Below are 26,974 nucleotides of genomic sequence, written 5' to 3'. Positions count from 1 at the left end.
ATTTCCCAAATCTGACACAGTCTGTGTAGGGCTTAATAGTATTATCAGCTTTCAACACATCTTTCTATTTCAGTTTTCATGTATACCGGAGTTTGCATATCCATGTTGAGCAGAGTATAGGAAAATAGGCCACAGAGAAGTAGGGCTAGAAGGAACCTCAGAAAGTCATCTAGACCAAGCCCCTCACACCCAAAAGGCCCAGGATTTGGGCTCACTTTGAACTCAAGGTATGAACCTCCTTGGCTGAAACATCCTAAAATGTTTTCTGGCCTGTTCCTACCAGGCGTAGTACCGGAAACATTAAAAACACCCTTTAACTTGCCACAGGTGAAGCAGGGAGACAAGGGCACTAGGAAAGCACTAACCCAAAGTTACCTTTAATAGCGCCCTGAGCAGCTTTACTGTACCTTAACAGGGTGCGTTCTTACCAGGCAATAAACACACCGCTATTTTTTGTCACTTTTAAGAAACAACCCCTCTAAATTTCTAACATCTCTTTATAAGCTGTCTCACTGCAACTCAGTCCATCTCCCATTTTCTTCTTTTAGTGGCCGGTAGAGGGTGCTGTTAAACTTGGCAATGATTTCACTTCTCAAAGGTCAACCAAACCCAGTAATAAACCTAGTCCTGGTCCCTCCCTCACACCCAAAAGGCCCAGGATTCGGGCTCACATTGAACTCCTACCCTCCTGCTCATCTATCAGATCAGCTAAGAGGACAGTCTTATTTTACTGCCAATTTAAATCATCTCACTTTATCTTAAAACAGATAACAGGGATCAGAAGTTATGCAGCTGCTGCCAAGCCTTGAGACAAACGCACAATAAGCGTGTGCTGAAGCCTCTGGACAAGAGGAACACTGCTGAGACCTTGCAACTGGAATAGAAACTCAGGCCTTTGGACCTGATCATGCCCCTCTGGTTCTGGCTCTGGGCTGGATTTTAATTTGAGGAGCCTGCCTTTAAGATCCAGTGCGATTACAACCTCATGATATTGGGATTCTCATACAAACAGCTTTTCTCGTGAGCCAGCTGGCCACTATAGTGCAACCTCATATAACATTGCTGAGTTTGCCTTGTCTTGTCCTGAAATCTCACAAACGTCGCAAAGTGAGAACCCAGCTCTACGCCCAAGGTCAGGCTTTTGCCTCAGCTCCTCTGCCCCATCTGAAATGCTGACCCAAACCTAATCCAGAGGCAAGTACCTCCAGCTTGGCTTCACTTTAATGCCAAATCACAGTCCCTATTAGGATGCCCAGAAGGAATTTCTGAGTTGTTATCCCAAAGGTACAGCTTCCAGTATTTCAAAGCCCTCTTCCCCATTGCTCTCTGCAAATTTTCTCAGTCTCCTAATTCACTGTGTTAGCAATGTAGTGCCTCTGAAATGAAGCAAACCAGAAAACTGCAATGGCAGGGAAATGAATGGAGAAGGAAAAAGGCAGGTGAAGGGGGACCTGCTGCTCTTCAGCAATGATCCCTACTGTATTGTGTTTTAATGAGCAACACAAGCTGACTCTAAAGTGAGACTTGCACAACTCAGCTACCCCATAAAAAGGTACTCATAAGTGTAATACTTTTCAGGTGAAAGATGACTGCTACCAAGTTATTAGCAGTGATAGGAAAATGAGACACACAAAAGCAAAAGGGCTCCTAATGCCTGAATGTGGAAAATGGAAGGAGGGACACATTATATACTGCAGCCTCCACCAGCTAGTATTTAAAACATCAAACAAACTTCAGCACACAGCTTTTGCTTATTTGTAGCTCTCATTCTTGGCTCGGGCTCATCTGTTAGGGTAGACTTTGGCAGTTTAAAATATCAGGCAATAAACTTCTCTTACTTGCATTTTACCTCCATGTGAACTTTGTGGGAAGAGTTAACCGTTATGATTGCCACATATTCCAGACTGGCCATGTGCAGAATCAGGAGATGACAATTGTATTGAGTGATTCTTACAAGTGAGGGTTAATGCATATAGAAATGTATAAATGGTCAGCCACCTATTTTAAAGAAAAAATGTATATGTACCAGTATTAAAAAACGAATATGGTAAGGGATGCTGCATGAAGTCAAAACGATCCCCTCCACCGATATCCACGTGTAGCAGTGCTATAGTTGCAATATTCCTTAGCTGGCAGGTATAGTTTGTCTTACAGTTGAGAAAACTCAGCTTTATGAGTCTTACAAAGTCTTGGGAAACTTTTAAACCTTATCCTAAATCCTGATGGGACAGGATAGGTAAGTGGGATAGGTAAAAGACTGACAACTCTAATTAGGTCTTTATTGTTTGTTTATAACTATGAGAGTAGCCAAGTATTGGAACATGCTACCTAGAGAAATTGTGGAAACCTCCATCCTTGGAAGTTTTCAAGAGTACATTAGACAGACACTTAGCTGTCAGGGATAATCCTGCGTTGAGCAGGGGCTGGACTAGAGGACTTGTGAGGTCCCTTCCAGCCCTACTTTCATATGAACCCAGTTCACTGAGTGGAGATCCAGTCCCACTTAAGACCTTTCTGCTCTACTCGGTTTTCTAATTTTTGTTCTTATTACTCTTCATCTTTCCCAGTGTCTGAGATACTAAGAATCAGGTGCTTGGTTTGGTCCATCACCCAAAGATTGAAGAGGTGATGCCTCTTCAAACATTTGAACCTAAGATACATTTCACTCAGTGCTATGTCTCTTCTAAAATACTAAAAGGAATAAAATTATCTTTCTAAGCATGATCATACTGCATCTGATGAATATATTCAGTATCACAGTTTAAGAAATACCTCCACATAACATGGACAGTAAGATGGATCTATTAAATAAACTGATTCTTTAAGAACATAGGTATGTATATACACCAGAATAGATTATAAATTACATTTTAACTTCATTAAAATCAAAGGCAAAACTCCCTTTGACTTCAATCATGCCAGAATTTTACCTTCTGGGTTTTTCTGGGCACGGATAGGGGGGAGAAGAGGGAGACAGAATATGTTTATCACTTATTCTTAATTACTTTAAGGAGGGGATCTAAAAAGAATTACTGAATATAGAAAATGAGAGAGGTTATACTGCTCACTTGGGTCCCAATTCCAGAAAGTATTTATGCATTCATTCATATTCTACAAAGCACTTAAATCCTTGCTTAACTTAAGCATGTGCTCAAGTTTCAATGAAAATGTCCCCACTCTTTGGTATTTAATACTTTGTTAATATGAACGGAAAAACTTACTCTGAACTATAGTTATAAATTGAGAGACTGACCTTCTGCTTAATATCCTTAAAGCTAACAGGTCATTTTTCTCCTAATGACTGTTCAGAACTCCTATTACCATTATATGAATGTATTAAAGGAAGAAAAGGCCACAGTAGCAATCTTCTTTATACACAGGCAAAGAGAGTCATATGCAAGACTATTTATAGATTTCTCCTCCTAGAAAATTACAATGTAGGTCTGGCTTTAAAAAATGTTGATAGCAATGGTAATGTATAATACATAACTGACCTTCGCAAGGGAGAGAGAGAGAGAATTTTAAGATAATCAAAAGTTAATTGTGCCAGCTGATTAGACAGCTCATAAAAAGATGTCCATGAAAGCCTGGTACAGAAAGTCTGCACCGAAAAATAAGGCAGTAAATAACAAGAGAATGTGAGTCACAGCCAGACTATACACAATGAGCCTTGTAAATAAAAGATGCCAACCAATATGTTCTCCCAGTTTTAAAATGCAACTTCATAGTTTGGCAGTGAATTCACGAATTCAAAAAATATAAACACATTAAAGAATTTATGCCGAGAACGTTTTGCAACTAGTCCAGACTGACAAGGAGGACTCATTGGCGCAGTTTTCCACCTGCTTTTTCCTTTATTACTCTTGACATTTCATCATCAATATATTGAGTTTACCTCTGCCCAGAGAATACCATCTCAAGCATGCCATGGAAATGGCAATACCACAACTTTAACCTCGCTGTTCTGTTGGAGGTATTAAAATGCGTGCACTGAAAAGCCTAAAACATTTGTTTGGGAGAAACAAAATCAGACTGAACGAGAACAAATGATTTTAGCAAAGTAAAACTGAAAAAAATGAAGACTGGCACTTCACGCATTCTCTGCAATAGAGCTTCTGGCAGCAGAGGCAGGATGCCTCAGGGGGCTGGGAGAGACCTAATGTTTGCCAAAACTCAATTCGACTTCAAAATTATGCGCTTGCTGGCTCAAGTGCTAAACATGCACTCTAGACCTCAGAGCCTGCCTGCTTGGAGTCACAATGCCCAAAATGGGGCAGCAGCTGGCAGGTTTCTTAATGTGTTTTGAGGATTGTGAAGGATACTTTTCCATCTTGATTTTTTTTCATTATAGTTTCATTATAGTTTCATCCTAGGTATGAAAACACTGTAGCTTGTCCTAAAAAACTTGACATACTGTTTCTGTTGGCTGGCTATGGGCTTCTATCTTCCAAAGCGGCTGATAGTCTGTTATGGGAAATGTCATGAAATTAGAAAAATTCAGTAATGAAAATCCTGACTAAAGAAATCCTCCTGTTAGTTCAACAAAAAGGCAAATACAAACCTGAAATAGCCTTTCAATATCTCTCCTAGAAACAGGTTTGAAAAATGAGGCTTACATCTTGGGGGGGTTTAGAAATTGGGTTTTATTAGAATTAACCCTAAACGATATGGCCCTGCAATGATAATCAGTAAACTCATCTTTGAATGACTCATCCAGAAAGTAACTGACACTGCTACTCCATATCTGCTCCCAATAATTCACAAATATATAAGCAGGAAAGGTAAAAAAATATCAAAAGGCGAAAGCAACCCTGTCTTCCATGTTGTACGTTTGTGATGCCTCACAAAAATGCAAGTTTTGGAAAGCATTTTAACTTGTGAAATGCAGAAAGTAATTCATGCTACTTAGGAATTCCCCAGCCTTGCAGTTTAGGAAACAGTCGTTTCAGGGGTGTTTGGTATTAGCTATCATGCAAAACCAATTAGTCATTCAAGCCATTAAAAAGGTAAGTATCCCTTAAAAGGATGTTGTGCTTTTTCAAGCTTTAAATGCAACTGTTATAAACACAAAGACTGTTCCTGAGAGTTGAGTTAATTTTTCATTGCTTGTCCTAAAAGACTTCTTTGGATCATGTGTTGTAAATTCTTGATGCTCTTTTTGCTGCAGATTGAGCCTCTGATGAATTCTCGTCCTGTTCCTCGGACTTCTTCTGTTTTAGATACATGTCTGACTTTAAGAAGCGGCTGTAGCTGTCGTACTTCATGAGATTGAATATCTGGTGGGGGAGGACAAAACACAATGACTCATAGAAAAGGAGAAAGGAAAGTAGGAGAGTTGTAAAATGGATGTGTTCTGTCAGCACTAAAACACATTGACGAGAAAGCATGACATTAGAATTGATCTACTCTGACAAGGGATTATGCAGAACAAGCTGTATTACAGGTAGTGGTTTCACAGTCCTGCCCCTTCCTAATCTGATCAATTTAAGAGTCAAACGGCATGCCACCCGACTGCCAGCTCTGCCAACTCAGCCTGAATGTCAGATTCACACATCAACACCTCCAGCAAAGGTTTTGCAGCTGGAATTTACTTAACAATTGTCAGGACATAACCCAGCTCCCTCCCACAACAGGATTGGTTCTGTTTTATTGCTGGTGGCTCTGCAAACTGAAGATGCCATGCGTCAGGGCAGCAGAAAGGCTGACTCAGAATGAACAGAGGGAAGAGAGCTATGGGGAAAGAAGGGACCTTTGTGCAGTTACCTTTCTGATTGTAAACGCACTTGAATATCACTGCAGAGCCTGGGCATGAACACAGACCACTGACACTAGCAAGAGCCTCTAAAATAAATACTGCAAACAGACAAGCTGTCAAAGTGCAAGTTTATCACAGATTGTAGTAGCTGGCATAGCCAATCCTCCTTTAGAGCGGCCAAAGCCTAATCACACACGCATTGTTGCTCCCTCGATGGGTGAAATCCTGTTCCCACTGAAGCCAATGGAAATTTTGACACTGCCTGGAGCGGGGACAGAATTTCATCATAGGTGTGTACTGAGGCCTCAGGTGTCTATATCCAAGAAGTGTACGTCTAATGCCAAAATTAAAAATACATCATAAGAATATTTCCTTTCATAGCTGCCATTTCAAAAGAAGCATTTTCTATCTGTTTTCCCTCTTTCCACCACTTTTTCACTTTTCTTTTTCCTTCCAGGACTGTTTCCTGCTGCAGAAACTCAGCCTCCCAAAATTAAAAATACATCATAAGAATATTTCCTTTCATAGCTGCCATTTCAAAAGAAGCATTTTCTATCTGTTTTCCCTCTTTCCACCACTTTTTCACTTTTCTTTTTCCTTCCAGGACTCTGTTTCCTGCTGCAGAAGCTCAGCCTCAGGTGTTTTCTCTCCTGCTCCACCTACCCATTTCAAAGCAAACTCCTACAACACACTTATATATTACTAAAACAACAGGAAAAAGGTCTCTGCTGCTCTCAGTTGTCTAGGCCCTGATGGTATTTAGGTTGGACTATAAAAGACAGGGGGGGGGGGGGGGGAGAGAAAAGACAACATACTGGAACTATAACTGCAAGCCATAACTGAGACAAAACAGAAGCATACCTCACCCTCTATGAGTTCAGCAGAGTACTCTCTCTGAGTCACACTTTATGACTGACTGTATTTTACGGTGCCCAAAATCACTAATCTTCCAAGAGGAATTTTTGGATTCTCAGCTGCCTCAAGAACTAAAGTTACAAATTCCATGTGTGGATGATTGAAACCATAGCTTTACGGGACTCATCTCTAACAGTTAGTGGAACTGCGGCTCACTAGTTCATAGACACACGACTAACTGCCCTTGCTTTTCCGAGCTACCAAAGAACACAAGCAAGTGGCACTTAAGCAACACATGTGTGCATGTGAGCTGTAATATCCTGTTCATTTATGAAACACACAGGTGCTAATGGGGTAACAGCTGTTCAGTTTTCAGATTTAAACCATTAAAAACCTCAATGTCATAATTTAAAAGCTGAGTGAACTGAAAAGGGTTTTGACCCAGGAGAGCTGGCTGGATGTAGGTCCTAGGCTTCTACCTCAAATTACCTAATGGAAGTTTTCCTTTTACCTCTTATCTGGGGATGACCTTCATGATCAGTACTATCTAACTAGATGGAAAAATACCTGTGCGGCTTTGTTGGTTTTTGCCCCCCCCCCGAGCTATTGCCTATCAGAGTTTCATGGACCAGTGTTTGGATGAATAGATCTCTTTTGTACAGGGTAGCCACAAAGCACCTTCTGGAGAAGACAAATACTGCTAAGCTCAAAACCCAATCTGGAACGGTCTGGAAATGTGCAAACTGTACGTCATTTCAGAGATGCTGTAATTATGTGCAGAAAGGGAATCCCCTCTCTCTCTCCCCAGCCAGCCCTGCAGAGAAGAGATATACTAGGAGAGAGTAGATGCAGCTCCTTGGTTAAACAGTTGGAAAATCACAAGGTCTCTAGGAACCACTTATGTTCCACTTCACCCAGTGTGAACAGCAGCCCTGGTGCCAACAGGGAAAACAAACTTCACGCACAGCCTTTCTCCATGAACCGTCTCACTGCAATCCTCAGGGCCACGCTTACAGTGAACACATGGTATTTCTGAGTATGCAGCACTTCTCCAGGAGCACTGCTTCTTACACTGGGAGCAGCGTGGCCATGTTCACGTGTGGGTTTGGCCAGGCCAGTTAGCCCATCCCATTTATTTAGCACCCCCTGGCACCACACAGATGTGGCTTCCGGAGAAGTGCGGCATGCCTACGTATTTTGCTCTGCAGTACAGTAACTGAATGTGCAGACATGGCCTAGCTGTATTTAAAAAGCTAAGTCTCATAAGCTGACCTATGGTTTGCAAGCTATGACCCCTTATAGTTCATACATACAGCGCTAGCAAAACCACCAATTCTTCCCTCAGGAGTGAATTATAAAACTCCTCGTGACTGAATAAGGATTGAAGCAAAAGGGCAGAGTTGCCGCTAGAGGACTTCCTAGCAGGACCAACCAAAGCTTCATTCCAAGCAATGGAAACCTGCAACAATCCATAGATGTCCTTGTTTAGTTTAACAAGTTTACAGACATTCTTGAGTAGCACATTAATTGGACTCTACCACAGCTTGATCGAGTGCACATTTTTAATACGTGCTTCCTTCGCTGTTCCCGTCTATTCACCCAGGCCTTGGCTGAAGGGGAGAATATTTAAAACCTCCTGTGCTTTCTCCAGTTGCATTGTCATGCCTATGTAATCACCTGCTTTGAACACTAACCTGGTTTACTGTGGCTCTTTCTCTTCACACTGAATTCACACAGATTCTTCCAGAAAAGAATTTTCTTCCTTGCGCGAAAATTGGCTGTTAGACCTTTTCACTGCTAACCTATCTGAAGGACAGCTGAACCTTTTGCTCCTCAGTTCACTTTAATATCCGAGAGATGCTTTGCTGTTTGATGGCGCCTCAGTTAAAAACACGATTTTAACAAAAAAAAGCTGTTTTTAATAAATACAAGACCTAGGAAACTGCAAACATCCAGCAGTCCTGAGGAGCAAGCAGTGGCCGTCCCCATACTCATTGGCAAGCTGCAGGCAGGAATACATTATTCCCTTGACTGTGATACTGCAGTTTAAAAAGATTGAGAACATCTACTTCCAAACTATCTACAACATTTGCCCAAGGTCTTGCATTGCTCAGTGAGCTGAAATGGGAAGCTACCAATGACCCCTCTCAAGCTCTAGAAAAGTCTAGATCTGTCCTAGAAGAACAGATCCAAACCCTTCTCAAAGCTATGGGGATAGTTATGACAGTCCAGGCCTGCTGCTTACAGCAAAGAGGGGGTGGGGGTGGGGGGCTTTTTGTCACTGTTTGAATCAAAGGGCTGCTGAAACCACGCGGGGGTAAGAGTCCTGAAGCAGACTCCAGAGACCACAAGGAAGCCAGAGCCAGAGTTCAATGGAATGATCATCACTAGGGACTTTGTACAAGTGAAGGCACAGAAAACTATGGGCATGAAATCAGGAATGTAGTCGTAATGGTCCAGAGAAGCAAGGTTTTTGTTTTTTTATATGAGAAGGTGTAAGTAAGGCTACACACACACACACGATATTTACTCGATCAGAAGATGAGGGTTTTTTCACCCCCATTTAACATGAAGAAAAGCCCTTTGCCTTACAATCAAGTATCAGGCGGTAGAGAGCAGCCAGCTCTGGGCCAAAGCTGCTGCCTGTCCCCCTGCTGCCTCTGCAACACCCCAATGCTCCCCCACAGCCTCAAACCCCTACTGCCCTCAGTCTCCCCCCATGTTGTTTCTCCCCCTCTGCCACACTTCTTACCTTTGCTCTGTGCCAGCAGGCTCTGTCCTCATCCTCGCTGCAGTCTAGAGCATGGCACATACTCCAGCCCAGCCCTGTAGCAGCAGTGCTGGCTCTGTGCTGCTCTATGGGGTGGGCTGGAGCCGTGCTCAGTGCCCCAGGCTGCAGCAGGGACAGAACCTGCCAGCGTGGAACAAAGATACGAGGGAGAATGAATTTAAGATGATCCTCCAATAATTAGATTCCATAATGGAAATTTGCAATAAATAAATAAATTTACATACATGTAAAATTACAATAAATGTATAAAATTTTCTGCGTATAGAACCTAATTATTGGGGGGGGGGGTGTCATTTTGTATATGTATAAATCTAGTACATATCTTTTATCAGACCAACTGTATGGCCGGGAGAGAAATGTGACCTGAAGAAGGGTGCTTTGTTCTCCTCTCCCAGCAGCTGATCCAGTAAAAGATATGGCATGCAATCGGTCAGTTGATGGGTTCCCAACTACCAATAAGAAAAGCAAGGACGGAAATTGCAGCCAGCTTCCCAAGAAAGCAACTGCAGTGGAAAAGGTAGGGATATAGTGTGGAACCAAGGGGCAACTCCTAAGTAAATTGTGGTTAGCATGCATCACTCCATATTTTGCATGCACCTCCTGCACATACCAGTGTTAGCAGAGAAGAGGTGTCCTCTAGCAGGATGGAGACTATACAACTATCCAAGTGCTAAGTTCCCTCCACCCGCTGTCCTCGCTTCAATCAGCTACATACAAAAACCTGGCACAAGACATTCTACAGTGTGTAACAATTTTACCTGGTCCTGGAGTTTTTGAAACATTAGAGGATGAGGTGTCTCCAATATTGTCTCATTCAAACGGGACTGGCCTTCAACATTGACTTGGGAGGAAGCTTTACTGGACAGGAAAGTCATATAAATCTCTTTAGCTTTTTCTTGCATCTGTAAAATGACATATGTGGTTAAATTAATATTTGCTCCCGAAATATATATCTAAGCCAAGTCCATCTTTGAGACATGTAATGGGCCAATTCCTGTACTATGGGCACCATCTCATAAATGGTATACAGTCAAAAGAAAGACAGCGTGTAGCAGGTTAGTCATTTTATTTGTTCTTGAGATTTTCAAGGAGGCTAATGGAATTAGTCACCAGATCCTGTTTGGGCACCGAACCCCAACAGGTTCATTTGAATAGCCCATCTTCTGCCTTCTGTTTAGCATTCGTTCAGTTTACGTACAGATTTATCTTTCTCTCATACAGAGATGGGGATTTTGTCTCCCAATTTATACTGTTCAAATTAACAAACAAAGCAGCCGAGCAAAAATTAGAGAGGCATTTACTTCTGAGGGCATTCTACATCCAGCAGTGAAGTGCACGTCATTTAGTTCACGTTGGAAGAAAGGTCCAATTCTCTGAAATGCTGAGCAGTCATTGACTGCTATGGGAGCTGACGGTGGTCAGTTGTGATGGGTTAGGTGTGGTAAGCTTGAGATAATTTATCTGGACCCGTTATCTCTATCTGCAGATGTTCTGTTTCAGTCACCTCTTCATAAATCACCAACTGCAGCAATAACACTAAGCACTCATGCAGCACTGTTCCAACTTCAAAGCCCTTTAACTACCACTGCTTCCACTGAGATCAAATGCAAGACTCCCCGGGTGTCTCTACACATGCTCTAGGGTGGAGAGTGGGGACGGATGGATGCTTTAATTAGAGTGGCTCTGAGAGCTGCTCTAATTAAAGCATCCTCAGCGTCATGTGTATTCAGCATTCCCGCATTTCAAAATGGTGGAGAGGGGACGTTAAAGCTCATTCAATGAGCTTTAGTTAAAGCGTCCCTGCTGCCATTTTGAAATACAGGAATGACGAATACACGTGATGCGGAGACTGCTGAAGTGTGCTAGTTAGCATGCTCCAGCAGACTCAATTAATTGAGTCTGTTCCAATGCATGCTAATTAGCATGCCTCGAAGCAGAGCTCCGTCACATGTATAGGTGCCCCCAGTGACTCAGAAGTCAGGTAAGAGAAGAATGAGCACAGCATGACAATATATTTTTAAAGCCATTTTAGTTATAAATCTCATCCTGGAGTTTTTAATTTTTCATACTTGAAGCAAGTGCACACCAGGAGGCACTGAAAGATAATTAGCTCTGAGTAACAGAACTATTCTATGTTGCATATTTAATGAGGAACAAAACTGACAGAACCACAAGTCAAAGGATTACATCTTTGATAGGAAGTGGGACTGAAGAGACATGCTCTTGTGACCAACAAGAAATCACGCATGCACTTTCATGTTTTACATTTCAGAATAGGCAGGCAAGGTTCTTTGGGTATATGCGATATCTTTTATGAGACCAACTAAATAGATGGAAAAAAGTTTTGCAAACTTTCCAGCACAAACACCCTTCCTCAATTAGATCACCCAGGCCAACTATGACTAGAAAAGTTACACTAGCATAAATATTAGGGCTGTGCAAAGCTTCAGTTGCTGATTTGATTTAGTGGAGACTCAGCCCGATTCAGCGGCCGAATCTCCAAATCCGAATCAAATCAGGAGATCCTTTAATCTCTCCGAATCAATCAGAACCCTCCAAATTGATTCAGACATAGACACATCTTGAACTGTTTTTTCTACATACCTCAAGGTACCAGGTAGCTCATGAACACTGAGATGGTGGGGCGGATGGACTGTCCTATAGCAGCGCAGGGGGGTCTCCAGAGTGCTCAGTAGCAGAGCCAGAAGTGGACCAGAGCACTTCTGGTCCACTTCCAGGTCCACCAGGGTCTCCCTGCAGACAACTGCCAAGCTGGGGAAGCGCAGGGGGCCCCCCAGTGCGCTCCCTGGAGGACCCAGAAGCGGACCAGAATTACTTCAGGTCCACTTCCAGGTCCACCGCCAAGCACGCGGGGGGCCCCCTGCATGCCTGTGGGATGCTCCATCTGCCCCACTATCTCAGCGTTCACGAGCTGCCTGGTACCTTGAGGTATGCAGAAAAAATATTTAAAGAGGTGTGTATGACCGAATTGCCGATTCTCTGAATCAGGATCGAATCTTCAGATTCGGCCAAATCGAATTCAGACAGTGATCCAAATCAACGAATCGAATCACGGTCCCCTGATTCAGGCCAAATCCGAATAGAATACAACCCGCTTCACACCCCCGTAATAAATATTGGGGTAGACATAATCATATCAGTATACAGGTAGGCTACCACTCTACCTAATTTCAGTTTCTGAACTAGAATAAACCCTCCTGGTAAAAGCATTCCTATACCAGTCAGTATAGCTTTGTCCAAACTATAGGGGAAGGGAATATGTCACGTCAACAATACCAGTAGTTGCCTTCAGAGACCCACAAAAAAAAATCCAGGGATGAGCAGGAAGGAAAGAAGCAATGTCAGTGATTGAGTAGATGGCACTCTTTTTTTTCCCCCTGTGTCAGCACTGAACCAATACCTGAGCATCATGATAAAGGAGACAATATGACTGCATAGGTTGTCTTAAAGACTTAAAACCAAGATCTTACTCACAAGTGGTCAGTAAAAAGTCTAACAGCACTTTTCACTAGCAGATGTATGTTGGACCCCAGACCTCTGGCTAGATTCCAGTTTGGATAATAAGTTTTGTCTACAGAAATCTCCCTCGCTGTTTCACTTGAACACACTATCTTCTTCATTTCCTTTCCTATGGTCAATTCAGTTCTCAAGCATATGTGGCTCCCAGATGTGGAGAATAGGAGTCCCAGATGCTCATCAGGTGCCAAACTTTGGTGGTTAACAATTGTGCATGCTGTATTGCTAAGCTCAGTTTGTAACTATTGTCACATTTTACACTTGAGGTGACAGCAGAAATACCTGAATACTGTGCATAAAATCTGTGCTGTGGAACGAAAGGTGCTATAAGAGCACATTTCAGAGAGGGGATTATTTTTTTTTTTTACTGAAACACACTGCTAAATGTTTCTAATAGTTGAAAAGGATCATACATTGATGGACAGTTATTATTTCCTATCTGTGTTTATTTTGGAAGGAAAGGAATATTTTAACATTGTGAGGCAATACAAAGTGACATACTGGGCACACCTATACATGAATTTAATGGACCTGAATTTTCTACACAGAACATTCAGGCTCTTTAAAGTGCTCCCTGGTATGCATCTACACATGCACCCCCATCAGGAGCAATTTGAGCCTGACAGGAGAAGCCAATTCCAAGCCTGCTCCTGCCTTGCTCTTCCCCCTCTGCAGCAGCCACGGGGAGCTCCAGGTTCCCCCAGGTACCAGCCCTGGGCTGGCAGAGGGAATGGGGGCTTAGCCCTGAGCTCAGGGGGAGGCGGGAGTGCGCTGTCCAGGCTCCCCACCCTCCCCTCGCCCCCACCGTCTCCATGTGGCTGGGAGAGCTGCCTAGGCTGACTGGAAGCAATTTGCTTGTGGTCAGCGTCTACACGTGTGGTATGGCGCATTAGTACATGCGCCATTTTTCTAGTACTTGTATCTATAGGTACTAGAAAACAGAGCATTAGACTAATATACTGTGCACTAATTGCTGCGCATGTCTAGACAGTGATGCTTTACTGCACATTAGGTTAGTCTAATCCGCAGTTAGGCATCTCACGTAGACGCGATCACTGTTTATTTACTTTAAAAGCATATAAAAAGCAAATGCCCGCAGCTAATTCTAATAACATGTTCAAGACTATGTTTAATTCAAAAAAGATCTAATTAAGTAAGAATCATAATTCTGAGGACCATATGGGTGACAGCAGAGCTGACTACTACAGGTATAAAGCTGACATCATTTCCTTTGAGACCCACTAAAAATCATACTTGGTTCATACATTTGCTCATTTTGTTTTTAACTTAAGTTTTAGAGGTTGATGATAAAAAAAAAAATACTTTCTGTACTATTTAACCTATTGGGGTCAAAGAGAACAGAGAAGCTTCCTAGTTTAAGGAGATACTTAAAGTTTTATTTTGCAAAATGTCTAGGGTACTAGGACAGGTGTAGTAGACTACTGCTAGGGCTTGTTGTTTTTGACTTCTTGAACCTGTGTGGAAGCCGGCTGCTGAATTATACCCAAGAATACTACTTAGCACTTATATAGTACTTCCTCTGAACATGTAGCTTTAGCTAATTAAAAGAAGTGTAACTGTAAAGAGACAGACTCAATGGGGAAGCTGTACCAGGAATGAAACTGCATGAGTCTTCAGTTCAGCTACAGAGGGGACTTCCAAAGAGGTAAAGGCAGCCTGTCCTCCCACCACCTTAGGTTGCACCTTTGCTTATTAGTGACTGAGCACCACTGACATAACTAGGCAGGGGCAACTGGGGCAAGTGCCCTGGTTGCTTCCTTGGGAGGTAGACAAACAATAGCTGCTGCTGGGAGCTGCATGACTGCAGTTGTGATCAAATTGGATGCAACGTGGCAACTGGAAATCACTCCGCCCCTATGCCCCAGCTGTGTCGTTACACTACTGCCAAGAACAGGAACATTTTAGAGCATTTTACGAACACATGCATGAAATTGTCATCCTGACACTACGCAGGCCTCATGAAAACCAAGCAATATACTACTGGTCAATACAAGAGGCCATAATCATAAGTATCACAGAAACTGTGATTGTTTGTTTGCTATATGTGGTACTGTTCCTTTACATGCCAAAACTTTGTGTGCTTCCTCAAGCATCATTTTGCCTTCTGTCTGGGTCCTGCTCAGAACAATAAAGTAACCAGCCATGTTTCCTGTATGGTACTCCTCTTCCCTGTGCTAGATATAACAGAAGCATGCCAGTGCTACCTGCAAAAAAGGACTGAACCCACTTGGACCCACATACAACGCTGCAATAGTTTAGATAAAACAATGTAAGATTATGAGGATCCAGGATTTTGTAAAGGAGGCACGGGAGCAGCAACTCGAGCTGCAGAGGTGGTACCCCCACAGCCTAGCAGAGAACACTTGGGGCAATGAGCAAGGAAGAGGAATCTGACTGCTGCTGCCACTGTCCCCAGCTGAGCTCCCTTTGGCTGGAGTAGTTCAGGAGTGGCTCTAGAGCTTCCCTCACCCCTGGGTCAGCCGAGGGCAGCTGTAACAGTAAGGCTGATCACTTCCTCAAATGTGGTTTGGATTGCTTGGTCCATAGGGGAGGCCATACTGGACAACAACTATGTGACCAAAAGCTCAGATACAATTTTTAGTTCTGTTGTTAAATTCAGTTCAGAATTTAAGCATCCTATCAATGCAGTTACAATGAAAAGAGGATTATAAAAGCTGTATTTGGAATATGGTCCTTTGTTAGCACTGCAGAAAAATTAACTACATCACCATCGTATTACAGTGAATTGCTGCAGAAGTCATTTTCAGGAGTTCCATGCTCTTATAAGAACTGTAGAAAATGATTTTCCATTTTTTAACATTCCTGTTTAATCCTGTAGAAGACTCTAAAATAAAGCCATGCAAAAGTCAGAGCTGTAAAAGCTTCTTGCAAATCCATAATGTATTGTGAAGTATATGCTGTTCTGAAAGTTTCCTGAAGCTTTGCTAGTATTAGACTATTGACTGAATATAGTACCTAATGATTAGTACTAAAAAATTGAAGCTAATGGGAACCAGTTAATCACTGTCCATTCAGCATGGCAATCCATCTGAGGAATCATTGCATCAGTATCTTTACACATTTATCATTTCCTGTATATGGGTACACAATCCCAAAATAGCAATGTAAAGGTAAAAGTACTCTGATTACAGTATTTAATAAAGGAAAAGGGAGTTGTTATTGCACAGTGAAATATGAAATCCTACATAAGAACTTCTCATTTCCAATTCCCTTTTAGTATCCAACGTGGTACCTGTTTAAGAAACAGAATTTTCTAGCTCCTGGGAATGGCCACTGTAATCTATCCAGGCGCATCTGGCCTTAAAAGAATAGGAAGAGAGTAAGCATTTCTTGACACCACACTCTACTTTTTACACATAGTAGTAGCCAGATGATATTGTGCACAGTAGTACTTGGTGGGTGCTGACAGACGTGCAGCTCCCCAGTCTAATTCATGGCACTTCACAGAAAGCACCATGAGTTAGATCAATCCTCCCGACCCAGACATTAGCTGTTGGGTCAGAAGGGTGGGGGATTGAGCTCCAATTTGGAGCTGATCCAGCCAAGGAGCTGTGTATCTGCAGATTCTCTCCCCTAGCCCTGCCCTCCCCTTGTAGCTCCAGTGCTCTCTGCATGATGGGAGTGGGATTTGCCCAGCCTGTGCTGGAGTGGGGGTGGGTGGATCCACCCCCTGCAATGCAGGCTGCGCAAACTCCAGCCCAATCCACCCCCTGCAATGCAGGCTGCGCAAACTCCAGCCCAATCCACCCCCCGCAATGCAGGCTGCGCAAACTCCAACCCAAGCTCCTTCCTCTCCCTTTCCCATTGTGCAGACAGCACTAAGGCAAGGCTGAGCTGCTCCAGCCCAATCCACCCCCCGCAATGCAGGCTGCGCAAACTCCAGCCCAATCCACCCCCCGCAATGCAGGCTGCGCAAACTCCAACCCAAGCTCCTTCCTCTCCCTTTCCCATTGTGCAGACAGCACTAAGGCAAGGCTGAGCTGCAGCAGCCCAGCTGCCAGAGCAAACACAAGTTAACGAAGGTGCTTTGCTTTGGAGCACCTTCCTTTGAACCCTCACATAGTGAGGGTTAATTTGTCACATGCTCAGGGACCTTTAAAGCGTTCTACAGCCGGACATGGCTGTGGAGTGCTTTCAAAGGGCCAACCATGTGACAAATATAACTTCTGTTTGCACCCTGTGTTAAAAGAGCTGAATTGCTTCCAGGACTGATTTGTAATACCAAGGGGCTAGTTTCCCTCTTGTACTAGCATCCTGATAGTAACTGAGCACCTCTCATGTATTTAAGATACATGTAACTACCTCTCCCTGCCCCTCCTGGAGAGGTAAAATAGCCCAGCTGGTCATTTCTGTGTTGGAGTATGTATGTGTCCATGTCTGGTTGCATGGACCTTACTGGGAGGAAGCCAAGCCAAAGGACACAGAGCCCATGCAGTTCTAAGCATGCTGAGATCTGGAGTAGAACAATGAATTTCCCTCCCTTAAGATTTTTCTTCTAGAAATTCAAATACCAAAATATATACACCATGTGTGTGCATGCGCATGTGCATGCACAGGTGTGCTAACACCTGAAGTAGTTTGTTTCTTAGCTGAACTGTTTTGGATTTTGGGTAGCTGTTTTTCAGTTAAAAATCCAAAATATTAATTGAAAACAGGCATTTACCACCAAAAAAAAAGACCAATATCTAGAGTACACCCTCTAATACTTGATAATTTTATGCTCCCAAAAGATATGGCCAGGAGGCTGGGGATATGACTAGACCCCGCTGTAATCTCCTTGTAGCCATCAGAATACTTACTATCAGTTGCATTCTACATCTGCATATTCCCCCTCCCTAAGTGCTCTGCCACCAACAAAGCCAAAATTTAGCTTTTAGAGTGCTTGTACTTGTGCTGGGAGGCTGCACCAACGCAGTGTAAATACAGTGCATCAGAGCAGACGTGATTAATTGAGTCTGCTGGAGTGTGCTAATTAGCGCACTCCAGCCAGTCTCTGCGTCTTGTGTTTCAGCATCCCCACACTTCAAAATGGCAGTGGGGGCACTTTAACTAAAGCTCGTTGGATGAGCTATAGATAAAAGCAACCCTGCTGCCATTTTGAAGCGCAGGGACACTGATACACAAGATGCTCCAGGCACTTTAATTAGAGAGGCTTTTGGAGCCGCTCTAATTAAAGGCTCCCCCGCCCCCCCATCCTCAGAGCATATATAAAAATGCCCATAGTGTACACAGGAGAATTGTAAACATGGGATGTTCAAAGGGGATTAAAGAAATTAGACACTAACGCCCATCGGCACTGAAATTCGGTAGGAATCTGGCACCCAGCTCTTTGGAATTCCCTTAGCCAAACTTGACAAGTCAACTGTCAAAATATTCTCAAGAGTAATGAATAGAAATCGGGCGTGAACTCCACATCATCATCATCATCCATTCCTAAAGCTGCAAGCCCTACGTCCATATGAATCCTGCAAGAGTGGGACCTATGTAGTACAGGCAGTTTTTATGAGAACTCATCAAAAAATGTCTCATTGAAATCGAAATGAAATCTATAGTGCAGAAACGTATCAGCATGTCATCTTCAAGGAAACTTCTTAATAGGAAAGAGTCTAAGGTGAATCATTTCAAGTTTCTTGTTTCACACTGATGTCAGATAATTTAACTTTGATATGAGAACAAGCATCTCATTTCAACTCTCAATCTTTTTTTAGCATTTGCATTCTATGAAGTTACTGAGGTCTATATTTTCCTATATTTGTATAATACTTAATAGTGCATGTATAATCATTACATTAAATACAAGTAACAATGTTTCAACGTTCAAAAACGTCTTTTTACTTTATCAAAACAGAACTGATTCATCATTATTGAAACAAAACATTTCCATAGCTGCAGATCACAAGTTTTTGGAATTTTTGTTTCACATGAAATTTGGTATTTTCAGTTTTGTTTTGTTTTCATTTGGACTGGAAAAAAATGTTTTGTAACAGCAATTCTGGTTTCTAAACCGCTCTCGTTACAATGATTTATGTACTCACTTGTTCGATATATTTACTTGCCTCTTTGTGAAATCCAGTTGAATAACTAGGTAGAAGAAGTCAGATTCTCTTAGGCTGCTATGAGATCTTTTTTGACAGGTAAAGTTATTCTGAGGGACATACCTGTTTCTTATCTTGTGTTTTCTTAAATTCTTCACATGCTAACCAGAACAAAACGTTTTCTTCACTAAATTCTTTCTTTAAAAATTCCTGGAGAAGGAAAAACAGGCAAAATGTTACACTTGATGTCAAATGTTTGTTTCCCTTCCTGCTTTTCCCCTATTTGGGGTTGGTATCACCTAAATATTGCTGGAATATAAGCAAGCAATAGTGCTTTAAAATGTAACACTTTAGCTAGGGTTACTAGTAACTTATATCAGTAGGTAATATAAAGAATACATTTATAACCACTAAACTACTCAAGCAATTTAAAAGCGTCATTCAAAAAAATGCATGCACTTTTTAGCAGGAAGCAAAAAGATGTTTTAATGAGCTTCACAGATTACTTTTAATTCTAGTCTACTTTCAGTACAACTTTCTTTAACAACCAAAAATCTAAAAATTGAAGTGTTTCTAAATGACTGTCAGTGACAATAAATTTATTTAATGTAAAGTACAGCATAAGATGTATTTAAATTTCCTAGGCAGTGTTTAAACAGAACACAGTCATGTTTTAAAACAGAAAAAAGATATATTAAAATTGTGTATAAAAGCAACAATATTTATAGTTTTGACATACACAATTTTCATCTTCCAATGTAAAAGAAATAATAACGCATAACATTATATGCTGGTATCAATCATTCTAAATTTGAAGTGTCCAATAAGTGCTAAGCAATCAAGTTGTTTCATCAGTATTTTCTTCTCAATCTAAGGACTAGGTTCTGAAAATCTTTACTTAAGCAAGATTTCCTTGTTCTTATTTAGGCAAATAATCTCACTGTGTACTGGCATAAAGGATTTGCAAGACCTAACATGTCACCGTTACACACATGCCAGATCTCTATGATGATCTGTATGGGCAGACTGCTGCTCCCACCTGGGGCTCAACCAACACTGGGGTCCCTGACGCACATTATATTTATGCTGCAACTAACCTGTTAATTGTGCCATAAATAAGCAACATGCCACCCATTCAGCCAATTTATGGCACCATCACAAAGGTATTCCACATAAAATGGAATATCTAAAATGTAGAATAAATGTGGAATAGTGCAGGAACTGAATGTGTGGAACGCCCTAAGGGAGCCCCAGTGCAGAGGCTACATCTTACCAAATTACTCAAGCTCCATAGCAATCAGTGGGACTCTTCACCTGAATAAGGACAATGTGCAAGAATACATGCTGCAGGATCAGGCACCAAGAATGCATGCTACGTTACATTTTTGAGAAAGTCAGGCTTCTTTCTGCCCTGGTATTTAGCCCACTGTTATGTTTCCATCCTTCGACCTTCTGGCATTAGAAAACAAATGGCAGACAAAGAACGCAACAAATGTTTTCTGCAAATGGCAGAAAACAAATGTCAGACAAAGGTGCAACAAATAATTATTCCTGCAACCTGACAATGCAACCCGAAAAACTAGCAGGCAGAGGACACCCCCAGAGAAGCCCAGCAAATGCCCCTATTCAACTATCCTGCCATCTCTGTCAGTTCACAAATCTGGTCATATAAAAATAAACACCCTCCCGCCATTGGTATGGAGCTTTTTTAATACAGTTACACATAAAGCCTCAAGCACAGGTTAAAGTTTATGCAAATGCTAGGAGTCAAGATAACAACCCTAAATCGTTTAACTCCTTCTGGGTCCTCTAGGAGGTTCTCCAGTGACGCAGCCCATCTGGCGGTTCCTTTTAGGGCCTGGTGGCTGCTGCTTGGGTTGCCGTCATTGTCATTTATCTCTGAAAAAGACACATACCAAAATTAATAAAAGGTTAGCACTGCATTTTTTTCTTACCGTTCATAGCACTCTTAAATTGTACCTGCTTTCCTACAAATGGATGTAAAACTGAAAACAAACAGGGCTTCTGAAATTCACTATCTTCTTCAAGAAATGTCAAAGTTGCTTGATAGCAACGAAACTCCAAGTGGCTACTATCATCATTTTCAATGGATCCTTTTGTCTTATGGATGTGAAGCACAACTACCCGGGCCTCAGCTGTAAATGGGCCGCATGGTGGCTTCTGGCATGGCCAAAGTCAATCGGGTGTTTTAGATCACCCACGCCGACGTGGTGATGAAATCACCACCACGTGGTATGAAACCAGTCTTGGTAAGCCACCTTGTAGAAATTTCCTTTAGAAATGAGCACTCTCCGAGGTGAGTGGGGGAAGCGGAGGGGGAAAGAAAAGCGATGCTTTGTTTAGCAGAAGACGACCCCTAAAAATCAAGCCATGTGACCGGGAGGTCTGCTGGTGTAGTCTCCTCTAGTCTCTGAGTGCGAACGCCGTTGGCTGATGATGCTTGTGATCTTAAGTCAGCTGGGGTTTTGCCTGAATAAGGAGTGCAGGATCCTGGCCAGGACTTCTCTGCTAGCCAGAGCTCTCATAGATGTCATAGAGCCTGCGGGGCAGAAAGAGCCCGCATAAATGCTGAATGCATAACTGACTGCCTTGTGCCAAGGGATGAGTTTATTAAACCACTGGCTGCCAAGGCCAGCTGTGCTGGCTACCAATTCCCAGCTTGAGAGGAGTCCAAGCACATTACTGCTGACCCGAAGAGCTTTAAATAAACACAAAGCAACTTCCCTTGCTGCACACCCAAAACCCTCAGTCAAGTCTTTGGGAGCCTTAACCGTGCAGGATGAGACCTGAAACACTGTTTTAGATCACTGGATGTTAATGTGGTTGTGAGGCCAATTACACATTCTTTGTACAGCCAAAACTCTCCACTGTAATCAGTAAAACCTTTAATGAAAGTATCTGAATATATACAGATGGGTTGGAAGCTACATCTCTAAAGAGCAAGCCTGCTAGGACAGACAGGAAAGCTTTTGGGTGAAAGTGATTTTCACCTAAGTAAACCACTGAACGGCAGCAGGATCAGTCATGAAAATAAAATGAACAGGATTAGGCCTGTATTCTGTCTGCAGTTTGGCCTTTCATTCATACCAAATTGACGTGTTTGCTTTACTAAACCCTTTGTTTCACCCGAATAAGCAGTGTTCAGAAATGTGGATTCTTCAATACGTATTTGAATTCTACTCAGACAGAGTCAAAAGCAGAGCAGATGTCTAAAAAAAATAATGCATGGCGTACAGTAACTTTGTAAAGCCCTCAAACACCAGCAGATGGCTAGAACGATAGACGCCAAGAGTCAAATCCTGCAGAAAAGCCTACTTAGCTAAGTGCCTGTAGCCTGCTGGAGGTCTATGGAAAAATTTTCTTTTCTTATCGAAAGGATGTCTTGTTCTGAAAAGATAATAACCTCATCCACCCGCCACAAGTTGTCATTGCAGGAGTGTCCCTTTATGAAAGAAATACAACTCTGCAAAAGGGTCAGATGAGCTCCAACTGCAGACGCCTTCCCCCTATCATTGTTTAAGGGAAGGAGACCAAACCTCATGTTCCAAATTAGTAAAATGTTAAGAGAAATAAGATGCAAATATTTTTAAATGACCAAACAAGTGGACCACCCACTGTGCATGCACTAGAAAACACAAGTAAGCCCATGACTATGCTTTGTGTAAACCGTGTCTGTCCACTGCTTCCTATGGTCTCTCCTCCTTAGGTTAGAACTGATTACGATCCCACTTCTACAACTTTTTCTGCATGCATGCCGCTGTCAACCTGCACGTAAGAGGCTACAGGATTCGATCTCTAGACTGTAAGCTCTTCAGGCAGGGCCTGGGACTTATAATACTGTATGTATGAATAAAAAGAAGAGTTTCCCCAGAGAAAACTCATGGTCTAATGGGAGTAGTATAAAAATTTAGGCATCAGAAAGTTTAGCAGTGCTGTAGCTCTGATGCCAAGATAAGACCCTTTAATTTCTGTGTGACTCAGTTTCCCTTTCTAGCAAACATAATGTTGTGTAACCTGACAAATGTTGGTAAAGCACGTCCTCACAAGTACCTACCCACCTACCTCCCACATTGAAATCAGTATCTTTGAGGATCTAGGCCTTTGCAACCCAGGGCTGGAGCATGCAAACACTTGTACCAAAGACTGAGCCTGGCTCTCATGTTACATGGTTATTTGCAGCTGTGCACACGGGTGCATGATGATGTAACCACAACAAAATAGTATTCCTTCGCACAGAGGACAGGGCAGCTGAAAATCGGACCCCTATAAGTATAATTTACCAAGGGACAGATCAGAGTTGGATTCTATCTTCTTTACCCAGCCAAACTTCAAGCGACTTCCAATGGTTACTCATCATTTTTTTAAAAAGGACAGCAGAAGCACATAACTTGAGAGACAAGTGGTCGCCAGACACAAATACTCACATGTAAGAGGATGTTGAAATTTGACTGCCATGAGAATCCTAGGCTAGAGCTGTGCTTTGGTTTTGCTAAGATCTCTCCAGGACTCAGACTACAGACAAATACTCTGCCGGCCCTGTGAACGAGCAGAGAACAAAAAAGCCTTCCCCTGCCTTATCCCGCTCCTCAAGTGCTAGCAGAACTGCAAGTGTCTAGTGTCTAGTAACTCTGGCAATGGAGGGGAGCACGGCCCGGGCTGCCAAGCAGACCCCCCCAGAGCTGCGGTATTAAGTGACGCTAGGCTGAGTCCTGTGCTAGACTACTCTCACCAGGACCAAGCTACCCAGTTTCAAGCCATCTCAAGTACAGCCACAGCAGTGTAAATATATCCTGCATCAATACAGAGCTGAACCTAACAACGCTGCATTTTCAGTTGGTCTTCAGAAACGTCCGTAAGGGACACAAAAATAATCCCCCTCTTCCGCACAATTGTACAAGGCTGCACAAGGTACAAAGCAGAAAGGAGACAGGCCCTGAACATTTCTACTGATATTAGAACTACATTCGAGTTTCCTTATACAGAAATGTAATGTGTTCCCCCTACCGCAATAAACTGGCAATCACAAACATGTTTCTGATATAAGAATTGCCACCAATAGGATCGCAGCTCTCATCTTTACACACAATTACTTAAATCCATTTGATCTAGCAGGCTGTGCACCACACAGAGAATACTTCTTTTTGTCTTTAAATGGGCAAAAGGTTTAGTGCAGACCTTGCCCAGTAAAGTTCAACTGAGCTCACAAATGTCTTGAGAAAAAAAAAATCATACTTCCACTGCAGCAGAAGCTATATACAAATCTTTTGAATAAGTTATTTTTAGAACATAATGGCGCAGTATGTTTTATTATATGATTCATCCTCGCTAAACCTTATTTATCCCTCTGTTTATCATCATTTATAAAGATAATTTTATTTCCTTGGATGCCTCGCAATAAGCTGCTCTGCAGTTTACACTTAGAAACTGTGAGCTTAATACCAATACCTGTTATCCAAACCAAATGGGATAAGCTGCTTTTTTTTAAAGCAAGAGAGGAAGTTCTCTGCATCTGTTGCAAATCGACAGAAAATTATATGCACTAATACAGGAGTTACAGAAAGGCAGCCTTTTACTTCTGAACAAGTAATAGATAAAAATGTGCATTCTTTTTGCTTTGGCGCAAAACTCTCTCTTTAGCTAGACTAGGAAACAAACACATATGTATACAAGATGCAGTTGTACAGACTTTACTAGAGCGAAATTTCCCTCACTACACAATACAATTGCTTATATTACATGCAACAGCCAGAGGTTTGTACAAAGCTAAAGATTAGGCAGTTATGGTAATTACAGCATTATAACAGGGAGGAATCCTATTCAAACTCTACTAGTCTATACACAACAATATTGCATAAATAAAGAAGGCATATGTAATATTTAAGAAGTTCCTAATTATCAGATTAGATATCAGACACTATCGGGGTCCAAAGCAACACAGATTCACATTTTACAAAGAAGCGGTTCCACTGAATCAGTAATGTCCGATTCATCTATAAACAACAGCTACATTAAATTTTAGAAACAGAAATATCTAACAAGTCAAATGAAATGGTCAGAAATGGACCTTACAATCGCCTTTTATCCCCAAACATCCTATACTCAGGCAAACTTCTGTTCAGAGACATTCATTTGAAAGTAACAACTCATACCTTTGGGCATTATTTTAAAAGGACAGTGACAGACAGAAAAGATAGACAGAAAGCCATCAAATATTAGAAATGCATGTTCAATATTTCCAAAAATAAGGATGAGAACATGATTCAATGAATCAGGTGAGATTTTCAAGCATGCCTAAATGACTACGGAGAAAAAGTCTTAGTGACATTCATTAAAAGCGGGTGTGCCTAAATTAGACAGACACTTAAAAGCAAAAGCGCACTGACTATCTACACACGGAAGAAGCCTTTCCTACATTGTGCTTTATGGCAACATGCAAAACAGCACAAACCCATACACAATACTGAACCTTATTAAAGCAGTCACCTATTTTAAACCTTTTCTTGGGTTGGGTTTTGGGGTTTTTTTGCTCTTTTGCAAACTTACTAACAGAAGATCCATCGCCAACTTACCAGTCATGTATGTACCTGGATAGCATCTTATAATGAGCCTTTTTGCTTTGTTTCTACAGCTGAAGCAAAATAGCGACACTAGATTAAGAAAATCCTTTGCCAATCTTTACTTTTTGAATTAGGCCTGGTTCTTTCCGAACATTTGCGAATACTGGCATTGACTTCTTTTTTTTAAATAAGTGCTCTGAGCATATTGCATTTTCCTAGGATTACCAGAATGCCTTCCCTGTTATACTCACCAGTCTGGAACTAATAACCAACGGTTATAAAACAATGGGAAACTGTTCATAACCATGTAGCTATAGAAGAAAAATTCCCTTACTTTCCATGTATCCAATTGTCACCCGATCAGTCCCATATACCAACTTTTTCTAGGAGTGTTTTAAAGAATCCTGTTTCTACAGAGGGTCGTCCTTTCTACACTTTGGTATTTCAATGTTATAAGCCTCAACATCCTCTTTTGAATGTCTCTAAGAACAGATGGCTACTGAAGTCCAGTTTTAACTATAAGGAAGGAAATTAAAAGGATGTTCTGCTTTTGTAGTACCTCTGGAAACATTCACTATATAAACCTTTAAGAAACTCTATTAAAGCCATGCTCAGTTTTTCGCAGCAAGGCATTAACAAGCCTGTGCAAGATCATAATCTTATTGTCCACGGCAGAAATAAAATTGCTCGTTAGGATTCTTCACTTGTTTGTTTGTTTTCTTTAATCCTAATTATTTCACGCAGGACGACACGATACATTGGTTTTCCTGAGCCACTGATCCTGCTGTGCTGAAGAAATTCTGCTGCGAGACGTCCCGCGGTCAGACGCACTTACACTTTGAGAGCACGCCTGAAAAAAGGGCCATGTAGGGTTCCCTATTTGTGATGTCTCAGCGCTTTCCAGATCAAATGTACGGCAGTGTTTCTAAATGTCAGCTCTGCAAAGTCAATTTGGGATCTGAAAATCAAGCGCGGTTCCCTTTAGTTTGTGTTTCATCACCACTAACAGCCGGTGAGAAAGGACTTAGCATTTGTTGATGCTGTGCGTGCTGCTGGACATCCCCTTCCTCCTAGGGACAGCTGCTGAAACGGGAAGGATTATACTGCACAAAAAGGGCAGTTTATGCGTCTTGTGGTATCTGATTTAGATCAAAGCATTAAAAGGGGCGTAATCCGGGCAGTCCCACATGGGTAGAGGCCATCCCTATCAGGGACTCGGCAAATACACATGTTTAAAAGTGTCTGTGTGTGTGTCCCTCCACCCAGGTTTGTCCTGGAAGCTATTAAACACGAATTTAAAAGCAGCCACCCCCAGACCGGTCGCACCCAGGCAGCGTAACTGAGCCGGTGCCACGAGCATCACCCTGGCACCGCCACCGCC

At 42.1% G+C, this 26,974-nt stretch overlaps 1 protein-coding gene across 2 annotated transcripts; it reads right to left on the bottom strand.

Moving 5' to 3' along the window:
* Window positions 1-3,832: 3,832 nt before the first annotated feature.
* On the bottom strand, window positions 3,833-26,400 carry RGS10 (regulator of G protein signaling 10). 2 transcript variants are annotated; one of them, XM_025200193.1, is made up of 5 exons: window positions 25,928-26,400; window positions 20,811-20,914; window positions 19,139-19,225; window positions 10,160-10,303; window positions 3,833-5,276 (listed from the first exon to the last, which is right to left on the bottom strand). In XM_025200193.1, the coding sequence occupies exons 1-5, from the start codon at window positions 25,932-25,934 to the stop codon at window positions 5,130-5,132; spliced, it is 489 nt and encodes a 162-aa protein (XP_025055978.1). In that variant the 5' UTR covers window positions 25,935-26,400; the 3' UTR covers window positions 3,833-5,129. The 2 variants fall into 2 exon arrangements, with proteins under 2 accessions (XP_025055978.1, XP_006020603.1); XM_006020541.3 differs by having other exon boundaries at window positions 20,796-20,914; window positions 25,928-26,397.
* Window positions 26,401-26,974: the final 574 nt, after the last annotated feature.

Source organism: Alligator sinensis, unplaced genomic scaffold (assembly GCF_000455745.1).
Source record: "Alligator sinensis unplaced genomic scaffold, ASM45574v1 scaffold527_1, whole genome shotgun sequence".
NCBI classification, from domain to species: Eukaryota; Metazoa; Chordata; order Crocodylia; family Alligatoridae; genus Alligator; species Alligator sinensis.
Note: the sequence above shows the minus strand (reverse complement) of the source record. Positions and strands in the feature narration are given on the sequence as shown.